The sequence below is a fragment of the Chrysemys picta genome, chromosome 22 (genome assembly GCF_011386835.1).
Source record: "Chrysemys picta bellii isolate R12L10 chromosome 22, ASM1138683v2, whole genome shotgun sequence".
Taxonomy (NCBI): Eukaryota; Metazoa; Chordata; order Testudines; family Emydidae; genus Chrysemys; species Chrysemys picta.
The window spans coordinates 18023951-18040624 of NC_088812.1; the positions used below are offsets into that span (position 1 = coordinate 18023951).

Here is a 16674-nt window from a genome sequence, read left to right on the forward strand (position 1 = left end):
GATCAAAGCAGGCCTGTACCCGACCAAAAAAAAAAATCTTTTGACTCCAAATCAATATTTTCAAGTGTTTGCATAGGCCCCAACTAAAAACTCAAAGAAAAATAATATCGCCTGTTATATAATTCATGCCCATCCAATCGCATGATTGACTGAAAGGACCAGACTCTGAGATGTTTCCTTGAGAACTAGTATTAGCTGAGATTTCCAATCACAGAGTGATTAAAAAAAATCCCTCCATGAAACTGTAAAATTGGATCGGAAGCTGTTAATTTAAAAAATCACACCAACATTTATGTTAAAAACGTGGGAGTTTATGGGTAAATACCGCATCAACTGCTCAAGTTTTGACTATTATTTGGAGAACTTCACTCGTTTCAAAATCTTAATATCCCAGGACAGGGTATGGAGTTTGGCTCATGCCAAAGAGCAAAATTATTATAATTTAGAAAGCCAAAGACGGGTTGAGGATAGCAAATTTGTGTTGAGCTTGCCAAGGAAAGTGGACACACCCTTTCCTAAGAATATTGTGTTGCAGACACGGTTTAATTCGGTTAGCTGGAGGAGCTTGCAGACACAAATAGTGTTATTTAGCTTTTCCTACATCCTGAAAATTAACACGGTTTTATAATGTTTTTATTTTTAAACCCTCCAGTTCACCCCTTTTCTTTCCTGCCTCTTTAAAGTCCACCCTTCCTCCATTTTGATCTCTCTAAGTAGCCCAATTAATTAGTGATAATAAAAATAAAAAACATTATATTGTGAAGGCCATATCTCCCTGGTCAAACAAAAAAGGCTCCACATTAAGACAGGCACTAATGCTCAGAAATTAAAATCTAGTGCGGGCGCGCGCGTGTGTATATACATATATAAATATATGTATTTATATATACCCAATATTAATTTGCTTGCTTTAATTGGGAGGAGGGGTGAAGAGAGAAGAAAAAATTACTAATATTAAAAAAAAGAATTGTATAAACATGGCGACAGACGAGAGCATTTGCACTCGTCACAAAAATGCAACGCATTCCTGGTTGTTTGCAGAAAATTTACAGCTAAGCAATAAAAGTTTACGACTGAATCACAAGTTGGATTGGCCACAGGAAGTCATGTGGACTCCATCCATGAACGTGAACTTTTTATTGTGGTTTCTCTTATGACTCTTTCACAGTAGTCCTCCCTTTAACAGTCCAAGCAGTGCCAGGGATAGGATGGTATTTTTCCCCCACCTAATTATTAGCATTATTATTATTTTTTTTTAAATCTAGATTTTTTTTCCCTCCTTGGGGTTGGAATTGTTGGTTGCTTTGGGCATTTTGGGAATAATGAGTTTACTGCTGCGTCTTGTTGCCGCCTCCTATTCTCCACCCCTAGGGGCAAAACGCAATACATTGCCTTTGGAGGATGCAATGATGAGGGGCACAAGGAGTTGTAAATACCTTTTTTTTAAGAGAAAAAAATAGATGCCTTCCCAAGCTTCCCCCCACCCCCTGTCCAACCAGAGAAGAATTATTTTGCTTTTGTTTTCCATCTTTTTTTTTTTTTAATCTTTCTGTGGAGCTGAGCTGCAGCGTCAGTGGAACAGAAAGAGAGAGAGAGAGAGAAAGAGAGAGAGAGAGAAAGAGTGGGAGAGGGGGAGACAGGCAACATTGGTAAGTGTTCCCTTATTGGCTAAAATGTGTAACTAATGATCCATAGCAATGGGTGTTAAAGATAATGATGCATCGTTTTGCGAGCGAGGGGTAGGCGAGGGGTGTAGCTTGGATATGATAGAATATGGTCAGGATCGGCACAAATGTAGTTAATTCGGTGAAAAAAGGGTTTACGGGTGGTGATGTCACATCGGTGGGGAGCTGGTTTGCTGGAGACAGACAGAGATGCGTGCTGCAGTCTGCCTTTCCATTTACAATGGGGCAGTGTTAACAGGGGTGGTGCTGTGGTGGGGAAGGGGTGGGGGGGGGAAGAGACATACTGAAAGGCCTAAGAAAAACATCTGATCTACTGGTTAAACTAAAGGAGCCGAAAGGGCTCGGTTGGAACCTTGGGGCGGTGGGGGGGTGGGAAGAGAACAGAGAACCCGGAAGCGACATTTTCCATGGAAATAAAAAATAATCCCAGTCCAAACTTTTAATAAGAGGCAATCATTGACTATCTAGCGCACATGCGCAGTGTAGGCAGCCAGCCGCATCCAGGAAGCGCCGGAGCAGGCTTTTTAGTGCCATTTTTAATGAGCAATTATGGGTTTGCTTCTATTTGTGTGCATCAGACACAGACTGGCTCGCCCAGCCCCCACGGGTTTCAACAAATGATTGAAATGGAGGGGGAGATGCCGCCTTCCCCCTCAGAGTTTTTTTTATTTTTAAGTACTTTTTAAATTTCGAGATCGTCCTTTATTCACAAACTCCGCCTTCTGGTCTAAATAGACTTTAAAAATATGATTACGGTGATTACATTGTATTCTTTCGTCCCAGAAGGAACCATTTCAAATATTTATTCCACCCTCTGTTTTTGTATAGTAATAACTTTCTTCTGGGATATTTTTATATTGGTTTTCATGTTGTCATATTGTTATAATTATAACTTTGTTTAAAATGACGCTGATCTTTACATTTTATGCTGTCTTCAATTTTTCTCCTGTCTTCTAATTTCTCGAAATAATTGTTGTTCAGTTACAACCTATGTAATTTAAATTATAATCTCTTTCCCTATACTTCCCCCCTCTTTCTCCTTCTCTCGCTCTCTCCATTCATTTGTTCACTCGTTCCAGAGAGAACAATATATGTGATGTGTATTGGTTTAATTTAAGAATGTATGTAATGTATTAGCTTAATTTCCTCGAAAGTATATATCTCCTTTCTTTCCTGACATGACAGCCCCTCATGAAAAAAAGCATCTATAGATTTGTAGTAGAAATTCCTGTTGGTAAAAGTTACAGTACAAAACAATGTACCTAAATAACAACATGAAGTAAAAGATAAGCCAGACATTGTTGTGACTAAGGGTGGGATGGGGGAGGGGTGACAAAGACAATTCTTGCTTCCTGTCTCATTATAAATTACTACTGTCCCCCTTTCCATATTAATACAATATGTGGAAAAAGGCATCTAGAAAGGACTCTGCGTTAAAGTTGATTTGATTGATTCGTAAAACTTGCCACTAGTGAAGTATTTAGCATTTTCTGCCCTTAAATAAATAAATAAATAAATAAATAACCTCTTCTGTATTTCAGTCTTTCAAGAGACTACATAGGGGTTTATTATTACCTAATGTGATAAGTGTTTTGGAAGTTACCAGGGGATGATTCTTAATTTCATTTCTATGTTTCTATGTGTGACATAGATTGCAAAATTTTAAAACATTAATAATATGTTTATATCCTACTGTCCTTCTAAAATCCATCTATCTATGCCTGCATTTTATTCTGAAAATTATCTTCTTCTTTTGGTCTGTTTAAACCACACCACTCTCCTCACCAAAATGCTTTCGCTTTTTGGTAAGCGCAAAGAGGTATTTTAATTTTTTTTAAATGCTTCATAGAGACAATTTCTGCGGCATACGTTTCGGAGGCATTTTTTAAAAGGAAGAATCAATTGGATTATACTGAATTAAGATTTTTTTTTAAAGTAAGAGATACAATTTTGTGTTCGGTTTATTCACTGAAAACACATTGTGTCAGCCCTTGTCTGCAATCCGTATAGTCATAAAGACATTTTCTGAGCAAACAATGACTGTTTATTGGAACCAGCTCATTACAGAAGTAGTATCTTTTAGGGGTTCCAGTCTAAATACATCTGCATTCTTCTCTTGAGTTGTGGTTAATGGGACCAAAAATCTGTTCCCTTTCCTTCGATATATTATTGCAATAGTTGCATTTACTGTTTACAATAACCACTGTCAGCTCTGCAAGGCCTGGAATTGGGTATACAAAACAATTTTTGATGTATTGATTTTCTACTTAGGCTGACGGATTGTCATCGTTCATATACTGGCAATGCTGAGAAACATTTTAGTACGTATAGGAGGAATAACGTAATGATTTATATTCTCTGAGTTTTACAGACTAAAACAGAGGAAATAAATTGCTTCTTTTATCTATAGCATCACTACACAGGAGGGATTATAATAAAATCACCACGTGTTATTGACATATACTTGAAGAAAAATAACAGCTTTCCTACAGATAGAGCTTGTATAAAAGTGCAGGATTCTACCACATTCTTGAAATGTAAATTATGTTGTTGTAAATGTTCATATTTTATTATATTATAAATATATCAAATATGAGCATTTAGGCTCTATAATTAATATAATGCATAAGAATGTTTGGGATAACATCATTTGTATTTTAATAGAAAGACTTCACATTCTTAACTATATGTGTATATATTTTCTCATCATTTTATCTAAGGATAAGATTATGATAAATCTTATTTTTATATATTTTATTTTATATAATGGTAAAATATATAAAGACAAGATTATGAGCTACATATAAAGATTATGCTAAATGGGTGTGTATATGTGTGGGTGGGTGTTGTTATGCAACGCTACAATGCTAAAAATATGTTTTTATTATAACGTTATAAACATACAAGTATAGTAATACTTGTAAAACAATTTACAAACTTTTGAAAATGGTAGCAATTGGAGTAAGTCAATGTACGACGAATCAATGTAGCCCACACGTTATCCAGAAATAGTATGTGATATAGAAATATATTATAAATTAACATTTGTGTTCAGTGTAAGTCCTGTCTGTGGTAATGTTAAGTACGATTTTCAATGGGGTTTGTATCTCGGTCATTACTACACGAATAAATGTTATTTTTCACTATATTTATGTTCGAAATTCTGTCCAGCAAATGCTTTTGAGAAAGAAATACGTGAGGCTAGTCATTTAAGATCTCTTTGGAGCAGACAAAATTAAAGCTTTAGTGAAAGTTGTGAGATAAAATAATTAGAGAAAAATCATATATATATATATATATTTAAAAATGCCTAATACTGAGGTATCAAGGAATTCCTGGTCTTACCGGAGGAAAGTTAGATCTCTCGTTACTAACTCTACTAAAAAAGAAATAAAATAGAATAGAATCTCTTGCAGATTTCAGTTTAATCCTATGAATTTAAGGTTTGATCACAGAAGGCCTTCCTACATTTAAGCAGTTCCGAGCTTTGGGAAACAAAGTGATGCTAGAGACAATGTATCTCTGTAGATAATGTGTCCAGTTTATAGTTAAATAAAATACAATACGGTCATAGCGCCAATAAGTGTTTAGACAGAAATGTAGATCAATAGATTAAAGCTAATATGATTGCAAGGATATATGATAAATATCTTTGTCAAAGTTTATGTACAAGCCAAGAAAGACCTTTAGACATCTCAGTGCGTATTCAGTTATCAACAGAAACCAGAAGAAAATAGCTGACAAGCAAGAAGCTCTAAGAGAAAGGTAAAGGGATGTTTAAAGTCAGATGAATCTGAGATTACATACAGTGTTTCCAGTTTCTGGTTTTGTTTTTGTCTGTCGCATGTGGACACACCTTTCTGGAAAAGTCTAACCAAGAATCTGATTCGGTTTGGTCAGATTTAAGACCGTTGATTTCCAAGGGGCAAAAACCAACCCAAACCCACTGTATAATTCTAGCGTTGAAATAAGATGCGATTCCTAGATCTATGTTGTACAATTGCTATTGTTTCCACAGGTAGAGAATTTCTTTCCTCCTTTCATTCTGAGCGAGTGTTTAAATATCTGCACGTTTTGTTTACTTGTTTTGTATACTGCCACCAAGTGACAGAAACTTGCAAACCAGCAATTTTGCAATTTGGTGCCTTTTTGTGGGGGTGGGGAGGTGGGGTGAGGTGGGGAGGAGTGGGCAAAATACCCTTACTTGAGTAATGCTGGACTACAATAAAGGCCGGATTTGCAAGGAAGTTTTAGTACCTTAAAAGAGTCAGCAATGTCTTCTCTCCCCACCTCCCTTGGAATGTCCATAAACGGCCCCCTATTAAGGTACTAGGCTGAACAGTACTTCAAAAAGTTTGGCTTCTAAAACCTATTTGAAATTCCTCCGTTGCACTTTATACCCATTCACTAGAAGTTTTCTTTTTTCTTTCTTTTTTAAAGCCCCTTTCGTTCCGTGTTACCGTGTTTTAAATCATTCCAATGTACGTGAACTCATAAAAATAGATAAGGCATGTCAACTTGGGAACGATATTTCCCCTCTTGAAAATATGAGTGTATTTAAGCAAATCCTGGAATATTACATTGTAGCTCGATTAAAGACAATGTTAATGTATAAATTCAACAAAGTGCGTAGAGGTTGTCTCCAAATATATAGTTTAATTCTGTCTAAGTGATCGCCTCTGAAAAAGCATCATTAAGGCAACTAATATTGTTTCCTGAATTATTATTTTTTACTTGCGACCTAAGATTAAATTTCTGCTTTAGAATCTGCGAACAATAAAATATAAAGCTGCCTATAGTTAATGACAACAATTTTTCATTGTTGAGTTATCCTTCCAGAACGCAATCAAATTGTATTCCTTTTATTTTTAATCCGTACACCGAGCATAAATAGTTGTGTATCTATATCTATCTATCTATAGATATAGATACTCTTAATAATTGTAGCTAGTAACCATTGCCCGCGTCAACTCTGTGACGTCATAAATGCAGCTATCTTAAATGTAAAAAGCAAGAAAGAAAGAACCCCACCAAAACATGATAGTAGGGGGTATTTTCACGCAACCAGACAGAATAACCAAGCTAAACAATAGTTTTCTGAAATGCACAGGGTGTTAGGAGTTTGCAGTGGTACCTGGCTTTAACATGTAAGGCATGACATACATAAGATGCAGTCTGATGCACTCATTCGTCAAACTAAATAGTGGCTGAGAAATACATTTTCCTGGATCAAATGGAATATGAAACAATTGTCCGTGCTTTTGTAAAGGAGATTATAAAATGGTGGGGGTTTTTTTTTTTGGAATTACACAATGTAACACTCAATTATTTTACGTTTATCAACACGTTGGGGTTTCCCCAGCACTGAGAATGTTTATTCATAAGTGCATTTAATTAGCAAACATTTGACGTAATGTTACATTGAAAATTGGAATATATCCATGCATTACTCATCATTACATAGCATGTGAAGGTGCTGAAGCTAACTTTAGCAGCAACATTGTTACTTGGCAATTTAAGACAAAGAGAAGTTCCATTTCTGCGGGGAGGTTTCGATTCTGGCTTCTTTTGTTGGGGTGCGGGCCATCAATAAATCTGGTAAGGAAAAATACATAAATCCACATATTAGAAATAGTAGTTCAGGCATAATAACCATCTATTTCAGTTGCAATATGAATTCAAATGAATATAAACAAACGCTCAACAATGTTAGAAAGAACTTCAAACCTTGGTAGAAAAAGGGAATAAATTAAAGAGTGAAATAGATTAATTTATCTTCTCTCCCCCCCCCACCCCCGCCATCTCCCAGTTTCCTGTTTATGAGATATGTGTTTTGACAGTTTCCAGAATTCTGTCTTCTTTTTTTCTGGCAATGCGTGCAGTGATTACAGAATGGCGGTTGCAAATCTGAGAAAACTATGCTCCCATGTTACCTTAGAACTATTATTTTTCAATTTTGGAACTAAAGGTTAAATGTTCGCACATGAAACTTTTTTTGTGTGGTGAGGATGAGGCGTCGGGCAGAATATTTCTTTCTTTCTTTCTTTCTTTCTTTCTTTCTTTCTTTCTTTCTTTCTTTCTTTCTTTCTTTCTTTCTTTCTTTCAAAATAACAATACATTTAAACTTATTTCCATCAGCCATGCAACCAAATTAATAAAATGGCTAGTGCATAGCAATGAATCTTCCTTCTAATTATACCAAACTTGGATTGCACTTTATGGTAAATATAGTCTTTATAACCTGTCTTTAGAGATATTAGACACACTTGCATACAGGACTGAAGAAATAGGGTTTATGTAATAATAATAATAATAATAAAATAATAATAATAATAATAATAATAATAACAATAATAATAATAATAATAATAATAATAAAGTCTTCTAGGAAAGAGGTGAAAATGTAAAAAGAAAGAGCTCTATTATTGCTAATTATTGCTCTGTGCGTCTTTGTCAAGAAGATGCCTTGAAGTGGCAAATAAACCTGCCAAATAGGCTGCCTCTTTCAAAACTATCTGTCTGCGACATTGAAATAAAGTTTAAACAGTCCATCAAGCGCTGAATAGAAAGTATGCAGTAGAAGGATAGATTTCCTCTTCTATTTTAATCAGAAGCTGCCAGACTCTTCGTCCTAGGGTTTAATTACTGCAATATAACTAAGGAAAGAAGCGACTCAAAACAATGCAAAACATTTCATGTTGGGAAATAGTGGCCCATGGCGCATATGTGCCAAGTAATCCTCAAACAGATTTTCTTTTTTCTTTCTTTTTTATAAGAGCTATTTACAATAAAAGCGATATTTGACTAGGAAAGACCGTGCAATAAAAAAAGGGATAAAAAAATAATTAGAAGGCAAGAACTCACGTGCGCACTACATGTCAAGTTAAAAAAAGACCGAGATAACATATATGAGGTGAGATCAGCTAAAATCAGGAAGATATTTAATGACATCACGTGTTTACATCTACCAACTACAAAATATTCAGCTCAGATATAAATACACACCACCACTCTTTATATAGTTTATATGTTATATATGTGTAAGTGTGTATATATGCGTATTGATACATTCATATTCTACATGTATGTATAGGTATGTATGTGGAGAAAGAATTTCTAGTTTGACTATACACATTCGTTTTATATAATGTATATATAGTATACATAATGCATATGCATACACACATACACATATATAATTAATATATATTCAAAATATAAACTCTTTGTACACACACTCTCCTCTCTCTCTCTCTCTCTCTCTCTCTCTCTCTCTCTCTCTCTCTTTCTCACACACACACACACAAACAAACACACACGTGGAATTCTAATATGTGTGTTGAAAATATAAACACTTTCTCTCTACTCCCACATACAGAATGCTAAAATGTATATTCATACTGCACAGGAACATCAAGTAAACACTTCTGACCTATATTAACTTCTGGTGCATGTTGAAAGCACCCAGACACAACCTGTATTTATGAATAAGCAGATTTCTACATCCAGGCAATGCACTGGCTAACAGTGTGATTGCTTTTGACTACAATTGTATTATCAGCCTCAACTGGTCATTCTGACTGTACCAAACAACAAACTCATTCCCTCTTAAAACAAACAAACAGACGTCTGAATTTGCATTCAGGATCTAGGCAGAATAGGAACATGACAGTAGCATTTTATTAAGTCTGTAGGGTGTTGCGGGGGGGGGGGGGGGAACGGGACGATTTGGGTTTGTTTCCTTTCAGTAATTAGTGGGGATAGAAAACACATGTGTTGGGATTGCATTTTTGAAGCCTTTTTCTAAATCAGTTCATCAATTCGCTAATTATAGCTGGGAGAGAGAAAAATTCTCCCTATACATATTTTTTCTTTTTTCCCCTGTAAACATCAGAGTGGGGAGAGGGGTAAATGTGTGTGTGCATGGGGGGAGATATAGCTTATAAGAAGTGGATGTTATTTCAGATTTCTGTGGGCTTTTTATTTTCTGGGAACAAAGAGCAACTGCTATTAAAGAACTACTCGAGGACTTGTGCATATTTCCACTGCTGTGTAGCAGTTTTAATAAAACATCTGTTCTTGCTTCTGCTGATGAGTTTACATAATTGTTTGCAGACCAATTTAACCAGAAATAGCCCTAGATATTTCCCTGTACATGTTTTCATGGGGGAAAATAATAAATACCTTTTGCTAGTGACATACCTTGATTAAATACTTTCGAGAAATCCCAATACTGTTTAAAATATAAATTGAATAAAAATCTAGTGCATTAAAAATGCTAAACAGAGGAGTGCAACCAGTAGAACATAATCTAATGGTGCCTCGTTTATATTTGCAGGAGTTTTTCTCCCAAGAAATCTGATTTTCAGGAGGGAAAGCATTCTATTTTAAGTTTCTTTACGGCAGCTGTTTACTGTTCACTATAAATCGACCAGACTTTTAAGCCTTGCCCTCTGTTTAGAGAAGTAATAAAACACTTAACTTTCTCCACTCCTAGTCGCACGGGTATCACACAGGTCTTTAATACAAGAGCCCCGGAGCACCTATACAAAAATTAATCCCTCCAAGCCAAGACTTTTCCCAAAACTTTAACAAGACTGGGATTATTATAAATGCATCTTTTTAGGTGAAAGAAGCTACATGAATCACACCCATATAGGATCATATCTGTATATTTTCCAAGGATTCCTGCTACTTTCAATTTACACTCCAAGTACATTTGGACCATAAGTAATACATAAGGTAAGGCAACATATCAGGAGGAAGCAAAAGATCTCCATTCATTCATGCATGCATGCATTCATTCAGTTTATTGTACATTGCCCCAGTTTCATATCTGGAAGCAGTGCAATCGTTGGTTTCCAAAGTAACCATGGTTTCAAATGAGATTATTCCTATAGGACATATACATACATACATATATTCACAGTTATAATCTATCTAACATATATGTATATGCAGACACATGCATCTGCATGTGTATGTGGCTGGGTGTGCAATATGTCAACACCAGGGGGATAGCATATGTAGCTTTTTTGTTCCGTTTTGTTTTGTTTCCATAAATCCCCACGTATAATGGCTGGGGAAGAGGGAGAAGAGTGGGGAGACAAGAAACCAAACTAAACTTCGTTTTTTTTAAATGCCAGTAAATCTTCACATTGGGCATAATTCGTATATCTGTACTAGGCTGGTCACAAGTTAAACACTGTAGAGTGGGAGCCAAACTATGGTCAGCAACAAGGCACATGGGCTAAATAACATGGTGTGTACTTCCAGCTATCTTCTTTTTTGGTTAGAAACTTTATTTTATTTTCCTAGTGACACTCAAGGGAAGCCTTAATGTTATAGAAGATGAATACACGAGCTTTTTTTTTTTCCAGTTGTACTCTCGTTTATGGCTTTATTGCCACCATTGATTACTTTGCTTTGTTACACAGAGGAAAAAGATCATAAAATCCTTTGGCATCCGGGTTCCTGTTATAGCTAGGGGGGAAATATAGCTTTCCCCCTCTTCCTTGTCAACTAAAATCTTTTAGGGGAGACATCGCTAAAAAGGAATTAAGTATATTGAGTAATAGCAAGAAAACACCTTCAGATGTTCGAATTTTTACCCTGCAACTTTGAGCCTGCATCTCACCAGACCACTCTACACACGTCCTAAATTTAAAATAAAATGTGTACGTGAAGAAAAAGGCCAAGGGTTTCCTGGCATAATTGAATTTTTAAATAGCAAGCCTCGAGAATGATGAATATACCTTGCAATATTTACAGATCAGCAGGTATGTTTTACATTTAAGGAGCAATTTATGAGACTGGATTGAAATTAAAATTAGATTAGCTGCCTTCATTTCAATTAGTTCTAGATGCAATTCACCAAGAGAAGAGATAATATAATCCTTTTTAATCTAACTAAATATTTGCAAAGGAAGTTTCCTAAATCTGTTGTAAATATCTGAAACCATAAATTTCTGTAAACGTAAACACGAGGTGCTGTCCTCAACCAATACCTCAAAATGTACATAAATTGCAAATAGGAAAAGTATGAGTTTTGTTGTGGTTCCTGTTGAAAATGTAAATATATTCTAACAGTACCAACCATTGAAAATTACAAGGGAAATATTCAGGACAGGAAAGTCAAACTGCACTAAAAGAGAACATCTAACTTCCAGACTAACGTGAATTCGGAATGTTGTCTTTTTTAATTGCAACTTCCTTCCAAATCCATAGTTCAGGAATGCTCTAAAAGCCACATTATCAGTTGAGCAGTCGCCATGTTTTTTTTTCTTTTTGCTCCCTTTATGTGATATTTTCTCATAAAGAACACAACCACTTGATTCCATAATATTGACCAATGCTCCATGAGAAAACGAAGAAAGATGGATAATTTCTGAATTAATATTCTGTGGGCACCTGAGATGTATTACTTTGAATTCTGGGCTATTTTGTTATCAGATATCAGGAAACCATAAAAAAATTCTGTGCTTCAAAAGCTCAGTGTTAAAAAAAAATAATAAAAGAGAACGAGCGAGAGAGAGAAAGTTAGATTTGGTTGTGAAATTTTCAAATTTAATTCAGATGTGGTTTTTCCCTAAGAGTCCCCCCCTTCAAAATCTCCCCCCACGCACTTAATATTTGCTCTCCTTCTTCTAAGCCATCTTATATTTAGAATTTTCAAGACTTACTTTCAATGCATACTTAGTTTCAACTGGGGAATCAACACAAGCAAAAGCAATTTTTCCCTTTCTTGACATCTAGCTTCCTATTGGCTCAAATCAGGTCAGCTGACTTTGTCATTTTGTCTGTCCTGGAGTAGAGCCTTCCCTATAACAATCTAGTTCAGACTACAAACTGGAGACAGAAATAAATATTAAAGAAATCATACACCCAGGTATAGAGGAAGATATGAATTCCTATTTTACAAACCCATCGTTATCTTGCCATCTAACCAGTGGCCAAGATGTGCTACCCAATGTAGCTCTCAATTCAACGGCTTATGACCCCGTCAGGCATTTTTCTACCTATGGAGCAGCCGTTGCTCAAAACCGGATTTACTCTTCTCCTTTTTATTCACCGCAAGATAATGTTGTGTTTAGTTCCAGCCGAGGACCATATGACTATGGATCTAATGCTTTTTACCAAGAAAAAGACATGCTTTCTAGCTGCAGGCAAAATTCTATGGGACACAATACACAGACTTCAATTGCACAGGATTTTACCAGTGACCAAAACAGGAACACTTCGCAAGAACAAAAAACTAGCATTCAAATATATCCATGGATGCAGCGCATGAACTCCCACAGTGGTAAGTTTTACAGCTTGGAGATATAAATTAAATAAACTGAACCATCTTTACGACCATCTCCCTAGCAGAACAGCCTCAGCTACTTTTTATGGCCCCATAAAAACAATAATATAGCTCCTTCACAGTTGCCGCTACAGGCCTTTTATTTGTTAAGTTGTTGCAAGCAAATATGGCTTGTTATGCTCTTTCTAATTAAAAGACTTCGAGAGTGTAAAATATCTATAATAAAGTGCAGTGAGCTCTGCTTTTGAGTTAAGTACAAAATATTACTTGGGTAAAATAAGTTTTAATGATAGGTGAGTAAGTACATTTTTTATTGGGACGGGAGGTTATGTAAAAAGGATCCCTCCCTGTGACAGATTTCTACATGGGGATTTATGAAATTGTGTTGCTAACACAAAAGAGGAAGAGTCTATTTCTAGTAATTAAGGCAACACTTTAGGGGGAAACCCTAGTTTTCTTTTCTCCCTCTCTGTCTCTCTCTTTAGTTTTTTGGGGGGGAAATAATTAAAGCAAGACTCTCCAAAGCTTTGCAAGGAGTAGCATGCCTAGATTAGAAACCATTTGTGCTGCAGGGGCTGAGTGTGATAACTTGAATCTGGGTAAACAGGAGCTAAGAACTGGGGACGGAGTGGGGGGGTTGACAATAGGGATGTAGGATGGAGGGGAGGGGGTTGAAGGGGAATCGATTTTGTGATTGCAGTGATCAAAATAGATATATCTTCGCTAAGGTATATATATATTACTAATTAGTTTTAGTTTGCTTTGTTTCTGAATCCCTAGGAGTCGGCTATGGAGCGGATCGTAGAAGGGGTCGCCAGATCTATTCCCGCTACCAGACCCTGGAACTGGAAAAGGAATTCCACTTCAATCGCTACTTGACAAGGCGGAGGAGGATTGAGATCGCCAATGCACTTTGCCTAACGGAGCGTCAGATCAAAATCTGGTTCCAGAACAGGAGGATGAAATGGAAAAAAGAAAGTAACTTGAGTTCCACTCTGTCTGGGGGAGGCGGCGCAGGCGCTGGGGCAGCTGCAGATAGCTTGGGTGCAAAGGAAGAGAAGCGAGAAGAGACAGAGGAGGAAAAGCAAAAGGAGTGAAAATTGACGGCTCAGCCCCTCATGCCCCCCCTACTCCCCACTCCCACCCCTCCCCACATACACTCTATATTTATCACTGGCACAAGTTATATGTTTGGCTACATTAAAAAAAAATAAGAGCCAAACGTGGACATGAAAGACAGACCTTCCCCCACACTCACCCCCCTCCCCCACACTCTCCAATATTCAGTTCATAACTTGCTCCACAATCCCTTTTAGGTTTTGGCTATAAACCCTCACCTACTCCCCCATCTTGCCTATTTATCTAACTTTGAACACAGTTTTCTTCCTAAAAAGAAATTGGCTTGCAGAAGGCAGAACACCCTGTAGTGTTGCCTAGTTGTGTTGGGATGATCCTTGTAAGATGGACTCTATGCAGTTGTTTTATTATTATTATCCAGAAAACGAGTTTCCCACCATGTTGAAAATAATTCCCTGAAATCTCTTTCCACGTAAATATAGCATTTTCAAGAGTAACCTAATTGTATTTAAACACTACCTGGGCTCATCATTGCAAACTGTGACAGTTTATGTGTGAATATTTTTAGCTGTATTTGTGGTATCTGTATTTATATTTATGTTTAGCACTGTAATGTTCAACAGTATAAAGTGAATGGAGGTCTATAGCAGTAGAAAAAATCTTGTGTTACACCCTCTCATGTATAAAGATCATGTCCAGAGGACTATTGTTGAGTATTTAATAAAACTGAATATTATTTTTAAAGTTTACAGACTGGCCTCTGAGATTCAATTGGAACCCCTCATGTTGATAACAGCCTGTTAGAAAGTTCACTTATTTTCTCTGTGTTTTTCCTAACAATCAAATTCCTTTTTCCTTCCCCCCCCCCTACACCTTCTCCATACTTCTCTCATTCAAAAGTATTCCAAAAGGGGAAGTATACATTTTGCTTTGTCTCCTTTATTTAGTCTTGTTACTGTATTGTTAAAGGGCATCACAAATCTGTGCCATACCTCTCGCTTCCTGATTAAAAAAATGGATTTCCAAAGTTCAAATAGTATTTTTATTGCAATCCTCATTAGGCAATTCACAGGTCACAGAATGTTTGTTGTTGTTATTCAATAAATAAATAAACACATGCATTTGAAATTGCTGATGAACACCCAGCTTTCAGCAATCACACACTTTCCCAGACTTACTTAGACCATTTTTATAGAAAAGCTGGCACTCAGTAGAGGGTAACTGACAATATCATACTATGAAATAAACAATGCTAATATTACACTACGGTGTATTGCAGACTTATATAATATGTTAGGAAGGCTTGAACACAACTTACATTTTATATCCTCTGTGGTATACTCAGTACAAAGGCATTTACCAGTGGTACGAACATTCTGTATCGAACACATATGGTGGTACGTTAGGGGCATATCTTTCCTGGAAGCCCCACCAAACTCTTAGAGTTTGTCTTAAACAACCAGGATTCGGTTGAATTCGGTTGAAATAAAAAGATCAGGGGCGTTTTATAATCCCATAATTTGCTTATTTTCCACCTCCGCTTGTGTACGTTACTTAAAACGGCATAAGAAAGGAGAGCAAAATATGCATTTACCAAACAATAGTCTTGCTACACAGTAAAGAAAACAGGAAAGTTAAAAAGAAATAAACAAACGGTTGTTTCCCTGGTCTGCATTTTAATAGAAAAATTAGAAGTGTATGTATATGAGCTGTCATAACATTTAAAGCAACAAACCTTGAAATAGATTGTAATGGTTGTCATTGTGTGTATATTACAACACGCACGTATCCTAGTCTTAAGGCAGTCTAGCAAAAGGAATCATATTTTAATGCAATCATTTAACTAAATACCCTTGAAAGGAGATTTGATTTTCAGTAAGCATCAAGCACAGGACTCCCTACTTCTTCAAGCAGTAAACTGCAGTGGTAAAGGTAATAGAAATTGTAAACTTTCGGTCATTACTGTAGATACATGACAGAAACAGCCCATGCTTAATACTTAAGAGCTTTTTTTCACATATACCGAAGATAAGGCATTGTACGTGTTTGTTTCATTCACCTAAGCCATGAAATATTTATGGGGAGGTAACTTTATGGGATTCACTGACACTGAATACATACACTGATATTAACACATAACATAACGCACACAGAGAGATACACAGAGCTAGAGTGTGTATCTTTATATGTATATATTTAATATGCAGCTATACACAGCAGATGTGAATATATATATTCAAATCTGCTGTGTATAGCTGCATATTACAGGAGATTTAGATGATAAATCATATGTGTATTCATATGTATAATGTATACATATATGCAATGTATACAGTATATATTATATATGTAATATATATTACACACAATACATTACATATATAGTATATATATGTGTGTATATATGTATGCACGAACTGATATATTATTATAACAAAATAAAATATAGCGACTAACAGTTCACACTAACGCGTTTTGGGAATTAGAAATATGAAAGCGTTTCGGTCTACAGTAAATACACAAACATATCTATAATAATACAGATGTGCATACACACAAATATGAACCCCCCCTTCCCACCCAAATACAGCTATATACGTGTGTTTC

At 36.1% G+C, this 16674-nt stretch overlaps 1 protein-coding gene across 3 annotated transcripts; it reads left to right on the forward strand.

The window, feature by feature from the left end:
• The first annotated feature begins 1138 nt into the window (after positions 1 to 1138).
• On the forward strand, positions 1139 to 14816 carry HOXC6 (homeobox C6). 3 transcript variants are annotated; one of them, XM_065576017.1, is made up of 3 exons: positions 1139 to 1649; positions 12779 to 12987; positions 13771 to 14816. In XM_065576017.1, exons 2-3 carry the CDS (start codon positions 12834 to 12836, stop codon positions 14085 to 14087), a joined length of 471 nt encoding a protein of 156 aa, XP_065432089.1. In that variant the 5' UTR covers positions 1139 to 1649; positions 12779 to 12833; the 3' UTR covers positions 14088 to 14816. The 3 variants fall into 3 exon arrangements, with proteins under 3 accessions (XP_065432089.1, XP_023965645.1, XP_005307765.1); XM_024109877.3 differs by lacking the exon at positions 1139 to 1649 and having other exon boundaries at positions 8071 to 12987; positions 13747 to 14816; XM_005307708.4 differs by lacking the exon at positions 1139 to 1649 and having other exon boundaries at positions 9400 to 12987.
• Positions 14817 to 16674: the final 1858 nt, after the last annotated feature.

Coding starts and splice junctions, on each gene's coding strand:
- HOXC6 (XM_024109877.3), top strand. CDS start 12,588: ATGAATTCCTATTTTACAAACCCATCGTTATCTTGCCATCTAACCAGT. Junction 12,988..13,746: donor GCGCATGAACTCCCACAGTG/GTAAGTTTTACA, acceptor AATTAGTTTTAG/TTTGCTTTGTTTCTGAATCC.